The sequence below is a fragment of the Schistocerca americana genome, chromosome 3 (genome assembly GCF_021461395.2).
Source record: "Schistocerca americana isolate TAMUIC-IGC-003095 chromosome 3, iqSchAmer2.1, whole genome shotgun sequence".
In the NCBI taxonomy this organism is placed as follows: Eukaryota; Metazoa; Arthropoda; class Insecta; order Orthoptera; family Acrididae; genus Schistocerca; species Schistocerca americana.
Genome location: NC_060121.1, coordinates 814,780,427 through 814,802,407, shown reverse-complemented (window position 1 = coordinate 814,802,407; position 21,981 = coordinate 814,780,427). Strand labels below are relative to the sequence as shown.

General features: G+C 39.2%; 1 protein-coding gene across 1 annotated transcript in view; it reads left to right on the top strand.

Annotated features, from left to right (window-relative positions):
* LOC124607366 (sugar transporter SWEET1-like) overlaps positions 1-21,981 on the top strand; it is a 189,646-nt gene that overhangs the window by 96,802 nt on the left and 70,863 nt on the right. The window contains exon 3 of the mRNA XM_047139679.1: positions 16,356-16,479. Within this exon, the coding sequence (XP_046995635.1) occupies positions 16,356-16,479 (124 nt within the window). The remainder of the gene's footprint in view (positions 1-16,355; positions 16,480-21,981) is intronic.

The following is a 21,981-nucleotide window of genomic DNA, read 5'->3' as shown; positions in this document are numbered from 1 at the left end:
ACTAGGGCCTCCCGTCGGGTAGACCGTTCGCTGGGTGCAAGTCTTTCGCTTTTGACGCCACTTCGGCGACTTGCGCGTCGATGGGGATGAAATGATGATGATTAGGACAACACAACACCCAGTCCCTGATAGGAGAAAATCTCTGACCCAGCCGGGAATCGAACCCGGGCCCTTAGGATTTACATTCTGTTACACTGACCACTCAGCTACCCGGGGCGGACGTTACAATGTTGTAATGTAACCATTTTGTCTTTCAAAATACATCTAACAGCATGTCCAGTTTTTCTAAAAATACACTAATGTTACCCTTAGGTGATCTGTATTAGGCTATTATCACTAACTTATACCAGAGGCTTCAAAATTCTGTTCATCACACAAATATTCTAGATCCAACCTATTGATGGAATGGCTGAGTGACTGGTTAGTACGAGGGCAGTTCAATAAGTAATGCAACACATTTTTTTTCTCGGCCAATTTTGGTTGAAAAAACCGGAAATTTCTTGTGGAATATTTTCAAACATTCCCGCTTCGTCTCATGTAGTTTCATTGACTTCCAACAGGTAGCAGCGCTGTACGGAGCTGTTAAAATGGCGTCTGTAACGGATGTGTGTTGCAAACAACGGGCAGTGATCGAGTTTCTTTTGGCGGAAAACCAGGGCATCTCAGATATTCATAGGCGCTTGCAGAATGTCTGCGGTGATCTGGCAGTGGACAAAAGCACGGTGAGTCGTTGGGCAAAGCGTGTATCATAATCGCCACAAGGTCAAGCAAGACTGTCTGATCTCCCGCGTGCGGGCCGACCGTGCACAGCTGTGACTCCTGCAATGGCGGAGCGTGCGAACACACTCGTTCGAGATGATCGACGGATCACCATCAAACAACTCAGTGCTCAACGTGACATCTCTGTTGGTAGTGCTGTCACAATTGTTCACCAGTTGGGATATTCAAAGGTTTGTTCCCGCTGGGTCCCTCGTTGTCTAATCGAACACCATAAAGAGCAAAGGAGAACCATCTGTGCGGAATTGCTTGCTCGTCATGTGGCTGAGGGTGACAATTTCTTGTCAAAGATTGTTACAGGCGATGAAACATGGGTTCATCACTTCGAACCCGAAAGAAAACGGCAATCAATGGAGTGGCGCCACACGCACTCCCCTACCAAGAAAAAGTTTAAAGCCATACCCTCAGCCGGTAAAGTCATGGTTACAGTCTTCTGGGACGCTGAAGGGGTTATTCTGTTCGATGTCCTTCCCCATGGTCAAACGATCAACTCTGAAGTGTATTGTGCTACTCTTCAGAAATTGAAGAAACGACTTCAGCGTGTTCATAGGCACAAAAATCTGAACGAACTTCTCCTTCTTCATGACAACGCAAGACCTCACACAAGTCTTCGCACCCGAGAGGAGCTCACAAAACTTCAGTGGACTGTTCTTCCTCATGCATCCTACAGCCCCGATCTCGCACCGTCGGATTTCCATATGTTTGGCTCAATGAAGGACGCAATCCGTGGGAGGCACTACGCGGATGATGAAGAAGTTATTGATGCAGTACGACGTTGGCTCCGACATCGACCAGTGGAATGGTACCGTGCAGGCATACAGGCCCTCATTTCAAGGTGGCGTAAGGCCGTAGCATTGAATGGAGATTACGTTGAAAAATAGTGTTGTGTAGCTAAAAGATTGGGGAATAACCTGGTGTATTTCAATGCTGAATAAAACAACCCCTGTTTCAGAAAAAAAATGTGTTGCATTACTTATTGAACTGCCCTCGTATATAATGCTACACCACCCCTTTTATGCACTTTTCTACAGTAACCATTTGCTATTTTATAGTTATCAAATTTGATAGCTGTAATTTCTCTCTCTGTTGTTCAGTGTTCACTCAGACAAAAAATATCAAATTTGTTCTCTAGCCAAAATTATTTACAGTAAATTCTTTGTCTTTTACTCCTTGAATATTCAGGTAGCAAATTTTAAGATCGGAATTGTTACTGTCTTTAGAATGAACAGTTTGGTTAGGAGCTGTAATATCTCTTACACTACCTATTTTATGGGCTTCTTCGTCTTGCTGTGATCCACTAATAAATCATGTAGACAGAAAGGAGGCACTGTTTTCTGCTTACCCACAACACTTGATACTGCTTCTTCTTCTGTAGTTCTCTTCCCTCCTTTTGGTGGGGATGTAGTTATTGTTGCTGGTGTAACTTCTGCTGCGGTTTGTGGAGGTGCTTCTATAGCTGATACATTTTCTACTACTGCTTCTGATGATGCCAATGGTAACAATGATGGTTCCCATTCTGATGCTGATGTAGGCCTAATTTCTTCTAGATATGTAGCCAGAGATGTTTCTTCGTCATGTGCTGTTGGTGCATTCTACATTTGCTGTGTCATTGGCAAAGAACCTATTACTGGTAGTGCAAGTTTTTTGTGCATGTCTACCCCTACTGCTTTCATTGCTGGGAGAATTTCTTTGGCCAGCACTTTCTTGCCTAGCCGATTTCTATGCAGTCCATGTCTTGTAAAATGCTCTCTCATAGACCTGGTTGTCTCAATGAAGGTTGTATGCACAAAACTGCTGCAGACCTTTCTGAGTTTTCGGTTTGTTGCAATGATTTCACTATTTAAACATGGGTTTAAATTAAATCATGTCGGTGAGGAATGCTTACAACAAATACTTTCGCTTGTGACATTTTTCCTAGTGATTCTTTCAGTGCTTTTACAGCAAGGCTACTCTCGTTTTTATACACATCGTTATCTCCTCCTATTACAACACATTTCACACCATCTTTTACTGCAATTTGACAATTTTCAGCACTTCTCATAAAGGAGCTCCAGGTTTTGTAATTCCAGTGACTTTATAGTCTGACTGGATATTGGACATGATTGTAGCTAGTCCCTTACCATGACTCGTTGATAGAACGTAAATTTTGTCTTTTTCCTTCACTGTTTGTTTTTATATCTTCCATTCCTTGTTGTCACGTATTGAGTTAACACCATGTCTATGTTTAACAGAACATGATGGTAACAAGTTGCCACAGGCAGTTTTTTGGTCAATAGATGTGTATGAGCAGTTTCCTGCAGCACTGAGATTTTCTTTTTTTTTCATGGCTTTTGACTGTCTGAATTTAATGCCTCATATCTGTTCATTAGCGGAACACGATAAACGTTCGTATTTAACACAGGCCAGGAGCATTTCTTAGGCCTAATAAACACACACTCCTGTTCACAGCTTTGCTTGTCTGTCGGTGTGTCCACATACTGAATCAAGCTTTTCAGCATATTGTCTGGCTTTAGTTAAGTTATTTTGTAGTTCTTCCCTCACACTTATTTTGATTCTTGCATTACACATTTCTAACGCAGCTTCAGGACCATTGCACTCAGTTCTGCAATGATACAAATTTTTACTAAGATTTGCTTCCATTAAGCAACTTGAATGATACCATTTATGTGTTGCTACACATGTTCTGACACCTTTTATCACTTTTTTTCACATAGTAGACAATTTATTGGTGGTAATTTAATGATATTTACTGAGCGATGTACCATAGGTCCATATGCACCGCCATGCACGTAATGTATAAGGATAATGAAAGTAACACAAGGAAGGAATGACTGCTTAAATGTTTGTGAAATTACCTTATTGACATTTTCATTTTCAGTAACTCTACTTGTTACTATAAATTTAATATTAGATCTCACAAACAGCATACAGTTCCATTTTTAATTATTTTGCTTGTTCAGTCCCCATTGCAGATAAGCTGTATCTGAGAAGTTGTAGGTAGCTACTATGTTGGACCCAGAATTGCTTCATTGCACATTTGAAAACAAACAAGCACAACAGTAAAAAACAATGTACACTATCTACTGTAATGCCTACCACAATTCTGTGTTCAGTATTTTTACTTTTAGACTTTTAATGTTGGCTCTGGACAGCCATGAAAAATTAGTGGTATGAAGTCTTTCAGTTACTTCTGGCTCCTATCTATTTAGATCTAAGAAACCTGACAAATAGGAGAAGTGTGACAAACAGCACCCCCAAGACAGGCCCAGATGGTGCACTTTCAGCAGGCGGGATTTATTGTGTTGTGCGATTTTCAACATAATTATTCCCAGAACTTGGTGTGCATTAATATGTACCTAAATTCATCAGCCCCAGTGGTGTTTTCCCTCTCTTTGAACGTCCAGTGAACTGGACGTGTTCTTGCACTCACACTAATCTATCTGTTCTCTGAGTACACTGGGCAGAGATAAACATATAGGGCTGCGACTTCTGTATCCCGTAGAAAGGAATCTGGATTGTAATATGCTGTTCACTGGCTGTTGTTGTTGTCAAGCATTGCTGCACTGTGGCCTGTCTACCAATATTTTACAATCTTCAGTAAATCAATGGGAACCCCTGTCATTTCATGCTGCACTCCAGAATTTAACATTGGTGGAAGCAGTTTTCTCAATGGCATGTGAAAAGCCCAGTGCATGCTTGTCCTTGTCAATTGATTGCCCTGTATATCAGGACCTCACAGTGTGACTGATAAAATATACTGATATTCCACATATTTCTCGTCCTGTCTTGGCTGTCGTACTGACGGTCAGTACTAGGTCAGATAGGTCCCCAGCCCCAAACACACCAAACTGTTTCATTCACTGTGGTGACAAGAGGGCTCTCCCATCACTTCAACACAGCAGATATCACTAGTTATGGACTTGCAGTAGTAGTGTTTTTCCCACCTCTCCATATTTAGGCTTATATACAGACAGATGTACTGATCTTTTTTCCTTTAGATTAGATTAGATTAGTTTTTCGTTCCATAGATCCATGCTGAGGAGATCCTCGTGGATGTGGAACTTGCCAATTTTTTTTAAAGCTGGAATAACAATACTAATAGTATGAATATATACAATACATCATTTGTTTATGTTAAAAAATTCGTCAATGGAGTAGAAGGAGTTGGCCACTAGTAAGTCTTTCAGGCTCCTTTTAAACTGATCTTTATTTGTAACTAAATTTTTTATGTTTACTGGCAAATTATTGAAGATGAGTGTTCCTGAGTAGTGGACCCCTTTTTGAACTAAAGTAAGTGCCTTTAAGTCCTTGTGCAGATCATTTTTGTTCCTGGTATTGTATGTATGAACTGAGCTGTTTGTTGGAAAAAGAGATATATTATTTAGGACAAATTTCATTAATGAGTAAATATACTGAGAGGCAGTAGTTAGTATACCCAGTTCTTTGAAGAGGTTTCTACAGGACGTCCATGAATTTACTCCACAAATAATACGTATTACACGCTTTTGGACTCTGAAAACTTTTGTTTAGACTCTGAAAACTTTTGTTTGAACTCTGAAAACTTTTGTTGTTGGAAAGTACAGGGATGTCAGTTCCTCAGTTTTGGCAGAAGACATGTTTCATTCTTTTCCTTCACCTATGTTTGTTGGTGTAAATTTCACATGCTGCTGATTTGAAACCTAGATAGCTTCATCTTCAGGTGCCTGGATAGGAAACAGGACTTGACTGACATTTTCAAATGTGCTATGCCTCATATAAGCATAGCATTTAATTCCCAGTCTGCATGTACCAATTTGGCTGGAATGAAAGTTGCATTGAATGTCAAGAAGAGAAAGATGTGTTACAGGCACTTATGGCTATTTTTGTGAGGGTTGTTTCACATATTTTGTTTCATTCTAATTTGTTGGTTTTATAGGGAGACATTAAGGTGGGTGACTTTCAGTTTTTTCAATGCGTATATAAGAACCAATATTAAGGATGATATAACCCGTGCTAAAGGACTGTAAAAGGGCATGAGGAACTTTCTGGAAGTGCCCCCTCTCCATTTCTCCTGATGTAAACCATTGTGAAAATCTGAGCTGAGATGTACAAGATAGTAATCTCCTGGAACTTTATTTTTGTAAAAATACTGCAAGTTCAAGAAGACATGTGTCAGTAGGTAAAGTGAGCAGATGAAAATTGACTAGAACTTTCATGCATAGTTTAATATTGGTAAAATATAAAACAACAAAGAACAGATGTTATATTTGTACAGAGTTTCTGCTACCATTTCGGTTAAAGTGTTAGTTATGCCAGAGAATCCTCTCCTGGAGGTGTAACATTACTGCTCTAGGGTGGGATATACTGTACCAGCCTGCCAGATGGGGCCACCTATGTGGGTGCAGGATAATTAAGCATAGTTGTGAGTGTGTAGTCTTTTAGGTGCTATGATTTGTCAAGGTAGCTTGTAGGTGGAAGACCCTACAGTGATATGGAGGACAGCCCCAGAGGTGGCCCCAGCATATAGCCATATGGTGGTACTTTCACTGGCCAGGAATGGTGGTACAGGTGCCCTGCTCCCAAGTTGTACAGCTCGCAGATGGGCAGATGGGTTCTTCATTCATGGAAGATCACCCTGGCCCTCATCCTCGGGTACTCACGGGTGTGACAGGCAGGAATGCAGCTCCCAGAGTTGAAGTTTCCTCTACGGCTGGATAGTTGCAGACATGTAGCAGTGGCTGGTGACACTTCATCATATTCACCAGGTCATCCTGCACCTAGTGGAGTAGGCCTTTCATCAGTACCAGGATGAAGTGGCCAGACTCTGAGAATGATGGGAGGGAAGGTGAAGGTTTTATATCAGTCGATGACGGGGTGCCTCTTTGCTGGTGTCTGAATGTACTCCAGTTTTTTTGAGCCTGTCAGTGCTTTTGGCTAGCCTAATGTCTAACATCAGGGCTTCAGAGTTCTTCTTTATAAAAATTTTGCCACCTGAAAGGTGTTCTTGTGTCATTCCTACGTGTAATTACTACAAGTATCCCCTATTATGTCTGCTCTGCACTGTTGTTTAAAAGCTGACTCAGGTGTTCCTGACATTCTCTCTCACACAGTGTAAGGCAGTGAGCTCCCTGCTTGTTTGTACTGAGGCTCATCTGAGAGCTGACATTTTTTATGCCATTGTTGCGTGTTCTACAGATGTGCTGCAGTTAGCGCTGTCACACTGAAGGTAAATTTTATTCTTGCATTTAAGTACTATTCTGCTGTGCAACAATATAGAGAGCTCAGAAAATATTTCCTTAAATCCTTCTCACAAACTATTATTTTGTTTACAGGATGAGAGAAAGATTTAAATAATGTTTCTTTTAAGAAAATGACCATACTGCTGTATAACATGATTAAAACATTTTTTTTGTAAGTGGCAGGGTGAAGTGAGAGGTAGTGGAGTAGCCACAAAATCCGCACACTACACTGTACTAATCTAGTCAGGAATTGCACACTGACTGTGAGCAAATTGAAATATAGTTTTAGGTGACATGATTGCTGATTAGTGATGTTTCAGATATCCACCAGGTTGGTGATTTCGTATTATGAACAGTGTTTATACAACTGTCTGCTGTGTAGTTCAGGTGTTGCAATCTCTAGTCTAACGTTTGCATGTTCATTAGTGTCAGAGCTGCATATGCACATGTTAACTCAGGGCTTTTAGCATCTGAAGTTAATGATTGTGTTGGTTATTGAAACATTGTGTATACATATGGATTTGTCAGTTTGAATGGACACCTAAAGATGTGCTCACTTACTCTTTGTTATTGTGTCATTAGGGCCAATGGCAGCAGCAGTACTCATTGTGACAAGTTTTAATTATATTTTGAAGGCATGTATTATACATAGGTGTAGTATCCCCATTGTTTTTCAAAGTTTGGATTTGGCTTATTTTAATCAGTAAAGATTAAATATTTTTCTGATTTTCTTTTTGTTCTTAGTTGACTGTAACATTAGGTGCAGCAATCTAGGACTTTTTATCTACCAATTTCAACTTTCTTCAATAATTTTTCTGACATTTTTGTAACATATACTCCATTTACAGTATCAACTGAATAACAAGAGACTTCAATAATTGTATCTAACTTGAAAACACTACATGCAAGTTCAGAATGCAGAATTACAGTTCAGAATGACAAATCAATTCATATTTTCCAATGTCATGTTTGATTTAATTTACTCTGGAGCCAATATGCTTCTACAGTGCAATTAAAGGAGATTTTATGTAACACTCCTCAGGTCTTCTGCTCGTGAAGTTACTGTGATTTACGTCCCATCTTGAAGACATGCGTAGTCCCTTGGTGTGTTTCTCCACATGACAATAAAGCAACAAATCCACATAGTTTTGCTCTCTCATCTAACAGTTTTATCATTCTTTTGTTTGTTTGTATCTCTTGTCACTAAGAATATGCAGGGAGACACATCAATCTTCTGGCATGATACGTAACACCACACAGGACACACACAAAATAATAAGAAATACAAATTAACTTCATTGAATGAAACACCATAGATAAAAATCCCATGTATGTATAAGTCCGTGTCATTACCTTTGGATGCCTGCAAAATTTAACAATAACACAGCCTGTTGCTTCCTGACACTGGCAGCCGTGAGAATGGATTGGGGGCTGATAAGCTATGCTTTATAAATTAGTAGCTTTTCAGTCATGACTTTGCTTGCACATGTAAATGTCACATGTATTGCATATGCCCCCTCCCGTCCCCCGTCCCTATTGTAAGAACCCCTCACTCATACTAAACCTCCAGAAATGTCTCATTTTGCCTGCGAGGCCATAGATGGTGGTTTAAGGGGTGTATAGTATATAACCGGACACACTTTTCTACCCGTGTTTTTCGATAACTTAGCCAGTCCATTCTTGAACAGATTTTGTGAGCAGCCAAGTGGAAATTCTTCATGCCTGTTATGTGGAGATTCTCTAATAGTTTTATGTCCCCTTGCAGAGCCGCAACACCACTGGATTGTGAAAGTCCAATACTATTGTCTATGTTTTACGTAATGAAGCAGGAAGAAGCTTTTTGTGCAAATAATTTTTACTCGGGATGCCATTATGGCGTGTTTATTTAAGAGACACTGTAAAAAGGAATTGTTCACACTGATTATAAGCTAACTATTAATGGTACGAGAGCATGGTCTACCATATGATAAGATCAAAAGGCATCCTATGACAAGTGCCAACTATGGTGCACAGTCTGTAACTTGAGCGCACAACTGGTATAGTTAGTATAAGATCGTACATCTTGGGTTATGTCAAAGTTATTCATTTATTTATTAATATCAACATTTCCTGGCATTGTAAAATTACTGAAAGATAGTATTTATGACCCATGGACTCCTCCTAATGTCTGAGAGGCAAAAGGCAACTATTTATTAATAACTATTACTTGATTCATGCCAGAATAAGTGTACTTTCCCACATATATCTTTGCTGAGGCCACAAGTGATTTCTGCATCAGCACATCATCCCACTTGCTCTGAAAGCAACAGATGGCCAACCACCTCTGCTAGCCATTATGGGAACCTACCGCTTGCTTCTTATTCTGTATATACTGCAGCGCTGATACATTTACTTCACGTATGTGAAATAGCACAACTGGAAATAAAGTAAAATGCGCTCTTATCTGCAAATAAGGGGTACCTTACACATCACTTTTGTTAATTTCTTTTCAAATTTTTTTTTTGTTCAGACAAAATGAAACTTGGGAAACGTTTGAAATGTGATATCTCAATTCTTAGGAGCAACCTTCACACCATACGTCATTTTATTTTATGCCAGTTATTTTAAAAATTCTTTTTCTCTTCAAATACAATTTTAGTAGTTTGACAGAAATCTGTAAAATGCAAAATCTACTGGTTCATGAAATCGTATTACATTTGCACCTACTGAAACAGTGTTCCTAGCTTCCAATTATTGGTATTTGCATAATTTTTGAGTTTTGGCTACCATGCTCTCCTAGATTTTAACCACCAAAATTCTTTGAAAATACCACATGAATATACATATCAACAGAAAGTATTAGAAAACACTTTGTGTATGCTCATAAAGACAAGTAAACATTAGCTTTTGAAACATTTATTGAGCATATAAAATTTATTTAGCAAATATCATAATAGTACAATTTGTTTAACTTTAACAGAAATCTAGAGAAATTATTACAAACATTTAGCTCACATTTCCAAACAGCTGGTTGGCTGTCCCACAGGAGTCCATTGCAGCATAATGTTCCAGAATTTTCCTAAATACATAACACATACAAAATATACAACACATTTTATAAAATTACATGGGAAGTTTTTTCTTTTTACATTCCTATGGTGTTTCACCGACCACCATTGAAGTTTATGGAGCACTTATGACTCAAGGTCATTCTTTGATAAATTACTGCATTGACACGCTTATTTGACGAGAGGCACTATTATTTGCCAGCTGAAATTTTTGGTCCTAGGGACGTGTCTGCAGTGCTTGATGATTGCAGCCATAATTCATGCATATGCCAACAGCGTCTCTGCTACTTCATCCGGTAGGTGCGCACAGAATTCCCCATGTTCCCATCATCGAGACATCAAGTATGGATGCATGAAACAAAGACATGTATTTTAGAACCAGCATACAATAATAAGTTATATTTCCCAAACACTGGATTGTTTCTTCTAACGAACTCTACTTGTTCTGCCCAAGTGGCCGTAACTATTACGTTCATGAATTAGTGAATTATTTTCAAATAATTATTATATAATAAACAATACTAAAGTTATATGACAGTCTTTTAATTTCATTAATTCTTGAAAAATTATCATTTTGTAATTATTTTATTCTTTACTTAATGGATCCTGTAATAACTACTATTAAATCTTGGTATTAAATTGTTTAGTTTTACATTGTTGATTTATCTGTATTTCATAAAGGGTCACTATGTTTACCATTGTAGCGGTTGTGACATGTCTGCTTACATGATGCCGACCATGTAACATAATCATCTGGCTCAGCTATTTCAGCAACCAGCTATGCTTTGCACATCATTAGCCTCTCACTGCCTGTGCGATCCCTTTAATGACCTTACTAACATCACAATAAGCCAGCACACCATGTCCTCACGGGGTTCATTCAACCCCTGCTTTTTGCTTACGAACATATGAACTGGGCACATGTTATTTCAAAATTCTCAGAACTACTTTCTCTCTCAGTGATTTAAGAGAACTATTATTAAAAGGAAGGTCAGCAATGGCCGTAATATTGATGTTTTATTGATGGCAGAAATAATTTTTGATCACATAGTGATCATCTTCAGTGCTGATATGTACAAATTAAACTCAGACACTGGTATCAAGTTATCAATAACCAAAACTGAGAAGCGATCACAATAAATAACCAAAACTGAGAAACGATCACAATAACTTATTGTGATCACTTCTCAGTTTTGGTTATTGATAACTTGATACCAGTGTCTGAGTTTAATTTGTACATATCAGCACTGAAGATGATCACTATGTGATCGAAAATCGATTCTCCCATCAATAAAACATCAATATTATGGCCAACACTGACCTTCCGTTTAATTTAATATATATGGTCGTTGTGCGCTCAGCACTCCATGGAGTCGCCAATCAATAGAACTATTATTTACAATGCATCTCGTGGTTGTGTCTAGGCCTTTCACAATGTGTAGTCATTATTATCTTACTAGAGGGATGTTCTGTCTTGTAACCGATACTCAGGTACTCAAGAGTTTGGAGGCTTCCCTTCAATTACCACAGAATCTCTCAACATCAAATATATTGTATATGACATACTATGTGGCACTCTCGGTGTGCTACTTCCACTACATTAGGATGCTAACCACATTTTTGCCCTTCAGAAATTTCGAAAAAATTGTTTATTTCAGCATCTATTTTAGATGATTTTCTATGAGCCCTTCTCAGTATCAATTCACCCACAATGTATTTTTTGGGTGTTATATTCAAATCAGTTCTTTTTGGGAATTTTACTGAGCATTTGATCATGGTTTCAGGTCTTTTATCCATCAACAATTCATAGGGTGATGTTTCTGTTGTTTAATGTGGAAGCTCATCAAGTATCTTCTCAAACTCTTTAACATACATTCCCAAAGTGGTATGGTGGTCATGGCAAAAAGCTCTACATAGTCTTGGGACCCATGATCACTAAGTATTTGTTTATGCCTGCATGGCACATAATAATCTTACCCCAGTTACTAGCTATTACTTTTCTGGTACATTTCCTCGTAGGGTACAATCTTAAAAATTTAGAAAATACACCCATTATTACCAACATATATTTAGAAATCTCTTTTGGTGTTTGGGAGAGGCATGAACACATTGGCTGCAGCTAGCTCACCTACCTCTTTTGGTATTATACATTACATTTGCCCTTTACTGCTGGTTGTAGGTGTTTTCGTCCTCTGACACGTTTGACATCTTTCTAATATTCTCCTAGCTCTCATTACCATATTGTTAAAAATGCTGGATTCTTTCAACTTTTCCACACACTTTTTGGGTCCGAAATAACTACAGATCATGTGTACATGCCATATGAACTCCTCTGTGGTATGTTCAGGGAAACATAATTTCCAGTCTTCCCACACTAAATTAGTTCTGCACTACAATACCCGTTTTTCCACCAAATAATATTCCTTTATTTTGGGCTCCTGATTTTCTACCCACTTTTGCTTGGACATAGTCAAAAATTCAGAAAAACAACGAGCAAAACTTTGACATTTGATCGAATTTGGCATGCTTTTTTCAGTCTTGGCTCCCCAGGATGCTTCCGTTGGGATAATTGGGCTTTGGTATCAATGCCATAACAGTAAACCCATATTTTGTCACCAGTTATCACTCTTTTGAGCACATCAGGATCATCATTGATGTCATTCAAGAGCTCCTGAGCAATGCTCGTGCGACGGTTCTTCTGATAAAAATTGAGAAGTTTTGGGACAAACTTCGCTGACACACACCTCATGCCCAAAACATCCGAAATAATTGCATGATGCAAGTCAACTGATATGCCAACATCCTCAGAAACTACTCTTACAGTAATTCCACGATTTTCCAAAACAATTTTCTTCACAGCTTCGACATTATCATGTGTTGGGTGGTCCAGAGCGAGGTTTGTCACTGGCATCTTCTCAGCCATCTTGGAAGAGCTTGTAACACTTGTAAAGTTTTAGCTTCCCTAGCAGTTTCTTGTATTTCCAGTTTTTGTTTTAATTGTTTAGCTTCCCCAGCATTTTCCTGTAGGTTACTCATCAGAGCTGAAAACGTGGCTTGCATATTAAATTCTGAACCATTAATTTTGTTAGGTTCAAGGTTCATTTTCGTCATCGTACTTCCCTTAACCACTGTCTGAGTGTCCGACTCAGCTGCATGTTCTGTGGTACCTAAAGCATGTAAGGGAACTTCCTGCCCCTTGTTACCTACAATATCATTCACCCTGACTACAGGGCCTTCTTTTGATTTTGCAAGTCGAAATACATCATGGATCTCTGACCAGTAAGAGGTCTCCTTACCCACATTCCCCCTAATATCTGATTTGCTCATTTTACTTTTGGTTGCCTTACCACTTTTAAGTAACATTAACTATACACAATGCTATTTATCACTTTAACTTACTTTGAAAATAGTATATTTTATGGGTCACAGTAATGCTCCGCTGCCTCACTGTGCGTTGAACTCTGGACCTCAGCTAAAGTGGCTCCAGTGCATCCCTTCTCTGCTGCTGTACTGTACTGTACTGTACTGTACTGTGCTGTGATGTGCTGTGCTGTGCTGTGCTGAGTTGCTATCCACTTTGTTTCCTCTGATTACACAGTTTGCCTTACCACGTTGGATGTCACTATCTACTTTCTTCTGCTATGATTTCTTCTCGACGATCATTGCCACTTTTCACTTACAAAATGTTCATACTCCAGTGATGTATTTTTCACTTTGCGAAACTTACCACTTTATGTGACATACTTCCTGCATTACTTGACTCACACAGTTTTAATGTTACACATTGCATGTTCACGTCCCACTTCTTTTCTCATCGCATTGTTAATTGAAATTCCACTTCCTATTTTCCCCATAAATTTGCAATAAACAGTTTTCTCCATCACAAGTTATTTGTCTACAGTCGAATTTCACTCACAAGATGCCAAGTGCAAGACGTGTCTACTGCAAATCATCCAAATTGCGGCGACGTGCAAGAAGCATCCTATGTAATCTATCAAGATTTGCAAGAAATTCATCTCCTCAAGGGGTGCCAAATGCAAAAGTCCCCCACTCATACTAAATCTCCAGAAATGTGTCAGTTTAGCTGGTGAGTGCAGTTTAGGTGGTGATTGAATAGGTGGTGGTATAAGGGGCATATACGAGGGTGGTTTGAAAAGTTCTCGAAATCACCACGAGAGGTCAGCACTAGCGCAACGAGTTGTTCACATCATATTCATTAGACTGTTTCCTGTAAACAAGTGCCATGTCAGTGCTCTTGGAAGAGAGCTGTGGCAGTGATGTGACTCTGTTGTTCCCGCACAGTGATTTGCGAGGATGGAATAAATCGAGCAGTGATTAAGTACTTCACATACGAGGTCGGTTCAGAAAGTAACCTCCGATTGGTCACAGTGCGGGTTGTGGGGGGAGTAGCGACGCCATCTGTGCGTTCACGCACTCAACAGGTCAGTCGGCATCAAACCGTGGTCGAGTGAACGTCGTACCTGCACTAGTTTAGTTTTTGTGGCAGTTTGAAATGTGTGCTGCAATAGAAAACCCCGCCAAATGTGAAGTGCGTGCTGTCATAAGGTTTTTTACAGCCAAAGGATATTCTGCAGCAGCTATTCATCATGAAGGAGTTGTCCGTGAATGGGTACGTTTATTTAAAAGTGGACGAGAAAACGTTCATGATGAAGAGAGGAGTGGTAGACCATCATTGGTGACTGACGAACTCGTTTAGACAGTTGATGCAAAAGTTCGTGAAAATCGACGTTTCTCAATGTCGGAGTTGTCTACTGGTTTTCCACAGATTTCTAAGACTCTCTTGTACGAGATAGTGACAGCAAGATTGGGTTACCGTAAGTTCTGTGCACGATGGGTGCCCAAAATTCTTACCGACCACCACAAAACTCAAAGAATGGCCTCTGCATTAGACTTTCTGTCACGTTATGAGGACGAAGGAGAACCATTGTTAAACAGAATCGTGACCGGTGACGAAACCTGGATTAAGTACGTGAACCCTGAGACAAAAGAACAATCAAAGATGTGGGCACATTCAAATTCGCCTACCAAACCAAGAAAAGCCTCGCAAGATTTTTCTGCCAGAAAACTGATGGCAACGGTGTTTTGGGATGCCAAAGGGGTGTTGTTGGTTGAATTCATGGAACGTGGTATGACCATTAATCAAGACGTGTACTGTGAAACAATAAAAAAGTTACGACGGGCTATACAGAACAAACACCGTGGTATGCTGACTTCCGGTATCGTTTTTTTGCACGATAACGCCCGTCCTCACTCTGCTCGCAGAACAACGGCCCTTCTTGAGTCCTTCAAGTGGGACGTTATCAACCACCCACCTTACAGCCCAGACCTGGCGCCAAGTGATTATCACCTCTTCATGCATTTGAAGAAATGGCTCGGGTCACAGCGGTTTGATGACGACGAAGAGCTCAAAGATGCGGTCACAGGCTGGCTCCAGGCACAAGCGGGTGATTTTTATGCAGAAGGAATTTCAAAGCTTGTGAAGAGATACGATAAGTGCCTCAATCGCTATGGAGACTATGTAGAAAAATAGTGCAAAGATGTAGTTGTAAGATGTATATATTAAAATATTTTTATTTAACTTGGTGTATTTTTTTAAATCAACCGGAGGTTACTTTCTGAACGGCCCTCGTAGAAAGGTATGAAAGCAAAGAACATTCATGCTGATTTCTAGAATACACTGGGGGACTCTGCACCTTCATCTTCAACTGTTGCCAAGTGGACAAATGAATTTAAATTTGGTTGGGAGAGCTCAGATGATGACTTGCACAGTGGTCTGCCAAGATGTGTCACTACTCCAGAAGTCATTGCAAAAGTGCACAAAATGCTCATGGAGGATCGCCGATTGAAAGTATGTGAAATTTCTCATGCTTGCCAGGTGTCATATGAAAGGCCATATCACATTTTAACTGAAGAATTAGAAATGAAAAAATTATCTGCAAGATTGGTGCTGTGACCCTTGACACTGGATCAAAAACGCATGAGACTGGACATATCGTAACAATGTTTGGCCCATTTTAGGAGAAACGAACAAAATTTTTTGTGCCAGTTTGTGATCACAGATGAAACTTGGGTGCACTACTATACCCCAGAGACAAACCAACAGTCAAAACAGTGGAAACATGCTGATTCTCCACCACCAAAGAAAGTATTTTATTGTCTTCTTTTTCAGACGCTTTCTATGAAATATCGCCAAGGTCTTCAAAATGTGAATAATGGTAAAAAGTGTGTTTTTTTCATATAAGTAATGTTTGATATATGTCATTGACTCTGCAAACATACATTTGTGTTTCAGGTCCTCTTTATGGCTTTTGTATGGCATCGCAATATCTGACACTTCTACAGTTATTGTCAACTCAATTGGTGTTTTACTACAGTTCAGTTATGTAGTAACATACTATATATACGCTATCAGGAAGGTAAGCTTCATAAGTATGTAGTAGCATGAAGCTATAATTTTTAAAAGTGACTAAAGCATTAGCTAATTGTTTTAGTAATGTGTTAGATTTCTCAAAGATTTTGTATAGTGCATATCCTAGTGAGATGAATGATGTGCATTAATTAAACTATTTCTATACAAATCCACTCTGAAGTCCACAGATAAGCAAACAGGTGATATAAAAAAAATTATATAGTTTCGTGTTTCACGTGAATGCTGTTGCCGTTCAGAATTACAGAATTTCTTAGAAACATCTATTGTATGTTGTATTTGTGCAGAGTACTGTGAGTACAGTTTTACTTGGTGCTGAGTTTTAAGAATAGTATCGTAGCCATTAGATGTGTTTTATCTCTGGAGCTAGGCAGATGCGCGTATACGATGCTCTCGCTAAGTTAAGTGATTAATATTGAAATAAGAGCTAATTTAGTTAATATTACATTTTAGGTTAGAGTATATACTTCTTCTCTAGGCTGTCTATTGAAGATTTCGCTTTTCTGGCCGTATTTAGGTCAAAAAGGAAGTATTTTGTAGAAGGCTGGTAGTCGCTAGTTTTGTTTTTGTTTTTCAGGTGTAAATTTCATGTGAGTGTAGATTTTAATTTTTGACTCAAGTTATCGCTTCAAAGTCAAATTAATTTGTGTCAGTCATACAGAATTTAGGTAGTTAAAACAAGTTTAAAAGTTTGTTTACATTAGTGTTTGTTTACGGATTAGTAGGCTACAGGTTATGAAACTACTGTGGTCTTGTGCCTACTTATTCGCTGCTTTTGTGTTAAGTTTGTCTATCAAACCATGTGTGACAAATGTGGTGGTTGCTGTAGAAATTTGAAAGAGGGGGATGTTCTGTGTAGACTTAAGCTAAGGTTTCATTGGGGGCGAAAGTAGCAGCGAGGAAACGAGAATAGAAAATGAGGCTCTTCCATCATGGCAGTGTAGGTTATGTAGAAAGGACAGAACAATCGCTGAACAGGAGGCAAACATTTGTGCCCTTAAGGCTGAATTAGAAAACACGAACTTGGAATTGTGTTGGTTAAGGGAGGAAAAAGAGTTTGGGAACTGGGAAAAGGTAGCAAGCAAAGGGCAAAAAAGGGAAACACTTGAAAAAACTCCAGAAATTCAACTAGTAAATCGGTTTGGCTTGCTATCTGAAGTGGAGGAAGGGCCTCATCCAGATATAGTTGAAAGTAGGTTGAAGCAGAATATTAGCTTAAAGAAAAAAGACAGGTTGGGATCAAAACAGAATAGGAAAAGAAGACTTCTTCTTATAGGCAGCAGTCATGGGAGGGGTGTGGGCCAGCAGCTTCAGGAGAAATTAGGTGCAGCGTACCAGGTTACAAGTTTTGTGAAACCAAGTGCTAGCCTTAGCCAGGTGACAGAAAACTTAGGTCAGCTATGCAAGGACTTTGAGAAGGAAGATTAAGTAATTATAGATGGGGAAGCAGGAAACAGCCTGGCTATGAATCCAAGATACAGTGACCTGGATAAAATAGGAGCAGAAACTGAGCAAACAAATGTGGGGTTTGTGGAAGTCTTTCAGTGCCATGGTCAGCCCTGTGTAAACACTACTGTAAGGCATGTTAACACTGAGCTGAACAGGCAAAATCTCACATAAGTATTGTTCCAGTAAATGCTATTAGAAGGTGGGGATACACTACACATGGCCTGCACCTGAGTAGGATGGGGAAAAATTAGTTAGCTTCTCTATTAGCAGAAACTGTAAGGGGGTCCACATAGGGGGTGATCCCTGTGGTTAATGGGTGCAGGCAGATAGGTTTTTTAGGTTAAAGCCAAAGTCCAGAAAGATGACAATCAAGATAAATAGAATAAAAGGAACTTCATGCACAGTAAATAGGGGTAAAGCTAAGGGCAGTATCAACATACTTAATCAAAAATCAGGGGAATAAAAAATAAAGCAGATGAGCTATTAGTGTGTTTAGATGATCTCAAAAATAAGAATGAGGTTGATATACTCTGTCTGTCTGAACACCATGTAACTGTGGGCATGGATAGTGTCAGTATAAGTGGGTTGTTGTTGTTGTTGTGGTCTTCAGTCCTGAGACTGGTTTGATGCAGCTCTCCGTGCTACTCTATCCTGTGCAAGCTTCTTCATCTCCCAGTACCTGTTGTTGTGGTCTTCAGTCCTGAGACTGGTTTGATGCAGCTCTCTGTGCTACTGTATCCTGTGCAAGCTTCTTCATCTCCCAGTACCTAATGAAGCCTACATCCTTCTGAATCTGCTTAGTGTATTCATCTCTTGGTCTCCCTCTATGATTTTTACCCTCCACACTGCCCTCCAGTACCAAATTGGTGATCCCTTGATGCCTCAGAACATTTCCTACCAACCGATCCCTTCTTCTAGCCAAGTTGTGCCACAAACTCCTCTTCTCCCCAATCCTATTCAATACCTCCTCATTAGTTATGTGATCTACCCATCTAATCTTCAGCATTCTTCTGTAGCACCACATTTTGAAAGCTTCTATTCTCTTCTTGTCTAAACTATTTATCGTCCATGTTTCACTTCCATACATGGCTACACTCCATACAAATACTTTCAGAAACAACTTCCTGACACTTAAATCTATACTCGATGTCAACAAATTTCTCTTCTTCAGAAACACTTTCCTTGCCATTGCCAGTCTACATTTTATATCCTCTCTACTTCAACCATCATCAGTTATTTTGCTCCCCAAATAGCAACACTCCTCTACTTCTTTAAGTGTCTCATTTCCTACTCTAATTCCCTCAGCATCACCCAACTTAATTCGACTACATTCCATTATCCTCATTTTTCTTTTGTTGATGTTCATCTTATATCCTCCTTTCAAGACACTGTCCATTCCGTTCAACTGCTCTTCCAAGTCCTTTGCTGTCTCTGACAGAATTACAATGTCATCGGCGAACCTCAAAGTTTGTATTTCTTCTCCATGGATTTTAATACCTACTCCGAATTTTTCCTTTGTTTCCTTTACTGCTTGCTCAATATACAGATTGAATAGCATCGGGGAGAGGCTACAACCCTGTCTCACTCCCTCCCCTACCACTGCTTCCCTTTCATGCCCCTCGACTCTTATAACTGCCATCTGGTTTCTGTACAAATTGTAAATAGCCTTTCGCTCCCTGTATTTTACCCCTGCCACCTTCAGAATTTGAAAGAGAGTATTCCAGTTAACATTGTCAAAAGCTTTCTCTAAGTCTACAAATGCTAGAAATGTAGGTTTGCCTTTCCTTAATCTTTCTTCTAAGATAAGTCGTAGGGTCAGTATTGCCTCATATGTTCTAACATTTCTATGGAATCCAAACTGATCTTCCCCGAGGTCAGTTTCTACCAGTTTCTCCATTCGTCTGTAAAGAATTCGCGTTAGTATTTTGCAGCTGTGACTTATTAAACTGATAGTTTGGTAATTTTCACATCTGTCAACACTTCCTTTCTTTGGGATTGGAATTACTATACTCTTCTTGAAGTCTGAGGGTATTTCGCCTATCTCATACATCTTGCTTACCAGATGGTAGAGTTTTGTTAGGCCTGTCTCTCCCAAGGCTGTCAGTAGTTCTAATGGAATGTTGTCTACTCCCGGGGCCTTGTTTAGTGCTCTGTCAAACTCTTCACGCAGCATCATATCTCCCATTTCATCTTCATCTACCTCCTCTTCCACTTCCATAATATTGTCCTCAAGAACATCACCCCTGTATAGACCCTCTATATACTCCTTCCACCTTTCTGCTTTTCCTTCTTTGCTTAGAACTGGGTTTCCATCTGAGCTCTTGATATTCATGCAAGTGGTTCTCGTTTCTCCAAAGGTCTCTTTAATTTTCCTGTAGCCAGTATCTATCTTACCCCTCGTGAGATAAGCCTCTACATCCTTACTGCTGGCTGTCAGACAAAAAGAAGTAGTTATTAATTTGTGGTGATTTCAATGTAAACTTTCTAACTAATTCTGATAGGAAAAGTGAACTAGAAGTGTTATTTAAATTTAACAGCATATAACTTAGAATCAGTGATCGATTTCCCTACATGTATAGCTCAAGACAATAGCATGCTAATAGATAATGTATTTGAACTGAAAGAGGATGTAAAACAAACACATGCTTTCCCTGTGGTAAATGGATTATCAGACCACGATGCACAACTGATTAACTTACAAAACCTAACAGGGTGTACAGTTCGGGAACCATTAAGTGAAAGTGCGAGGTCGGTCAACCCAATATCTATAAAGCACTTCAGAGGAAGCTTAAGAAATGTTAATTGGGGAGATGTATATGATGAGCCAAATACTAATGCTAAATGCAACATATTTCTTGATAAATTTATATCCCTTTTTGAACATTGTTTCCCAAAGAAAATTACTAAATGTAACACCACACACTTTTCAAAGAAACCTTGGATTACTACAGGTATTAAAGTGTCTTCAGAAAGAAAAAGAAAACTGTATGAGACAGCAAGAACTAGTAAAGACCCAGAAGTAGTTTTACACTATAAAAATCATTGCAACATACTGAGAAAAGTTGTAAGAAAATCAAGAAATATGTATGTTAGAGAAGAAATTAACAACTCCGGCAATAAAATAAAGTTGATATGAAATGTAAGCGTAGGCTTCCACGGCCGTTGTCTTCTTCAATAAAATTCTTCAGGGTATCAGACCGCATCGTCATAATTTTAAATTGCGCCAACGTTTCGGCCAGCGTTGCAGCTAGCCTTCATCAGGGCCTTACGTTAACTGCTAAATGAACACACTTGGATTCCTTAAATAGCTGCACGAGAAAACCGTGTCGTTACTTGATTGGCTGTACTAGGAGGAGGAGGAGGGGTGAAAGGTATGCTAAAGCATACCTTTCACCCCTCCTCCTCCTCCTAGTACAGCCAATCAAGTAACGACACGGTTTTCTCGTGCAGCTATTTAAGGAATCCAAGTGTGTTCATTTAGCAGTTAACGTAAGGCCCTGATGAAGGCTAGCTGCAACGCTGGCCGAAACGTTGGCGCAATTTAAAATTATGACGATGCGGTCTGATACCCTGAAGAATTTTATTGAAGTTGATATGAAATGTTGTTAGAAGGGAGAAAGGAAAAGTAACCACCGGGGTAGGTCATATTACTATTAAAGAGAATGAGACCATCCTAACCAACAGTACACAAGTAGCTAATGTATTTAACAAACATTTCTTAAGTGTAGGAGAAAAAATTGGTGAGAACAGTTCAAAAGAAAAAGCCAGGCAGTACATGGAAGAGCCTATTTTGAAAAAAATTAGTCATCTTAAGTTTCACCTAACAACCTCTTGTGAAATAAGTAAAATTATGAAATCTTTGAAAAATAAATATTCTGTTGGAGTAGATGACATCTCTAATAAGTTATTAAAACAATGTGGAGCAATTACAGCTGATGTTCTGAGTCACATCTGTAATGCATCACTAACTGTAGGTATTTTCCCAGACATGTTAAAATATGCCATTGTCAGGCCTCTCTACAAAAAGGGGGACACCACAGTT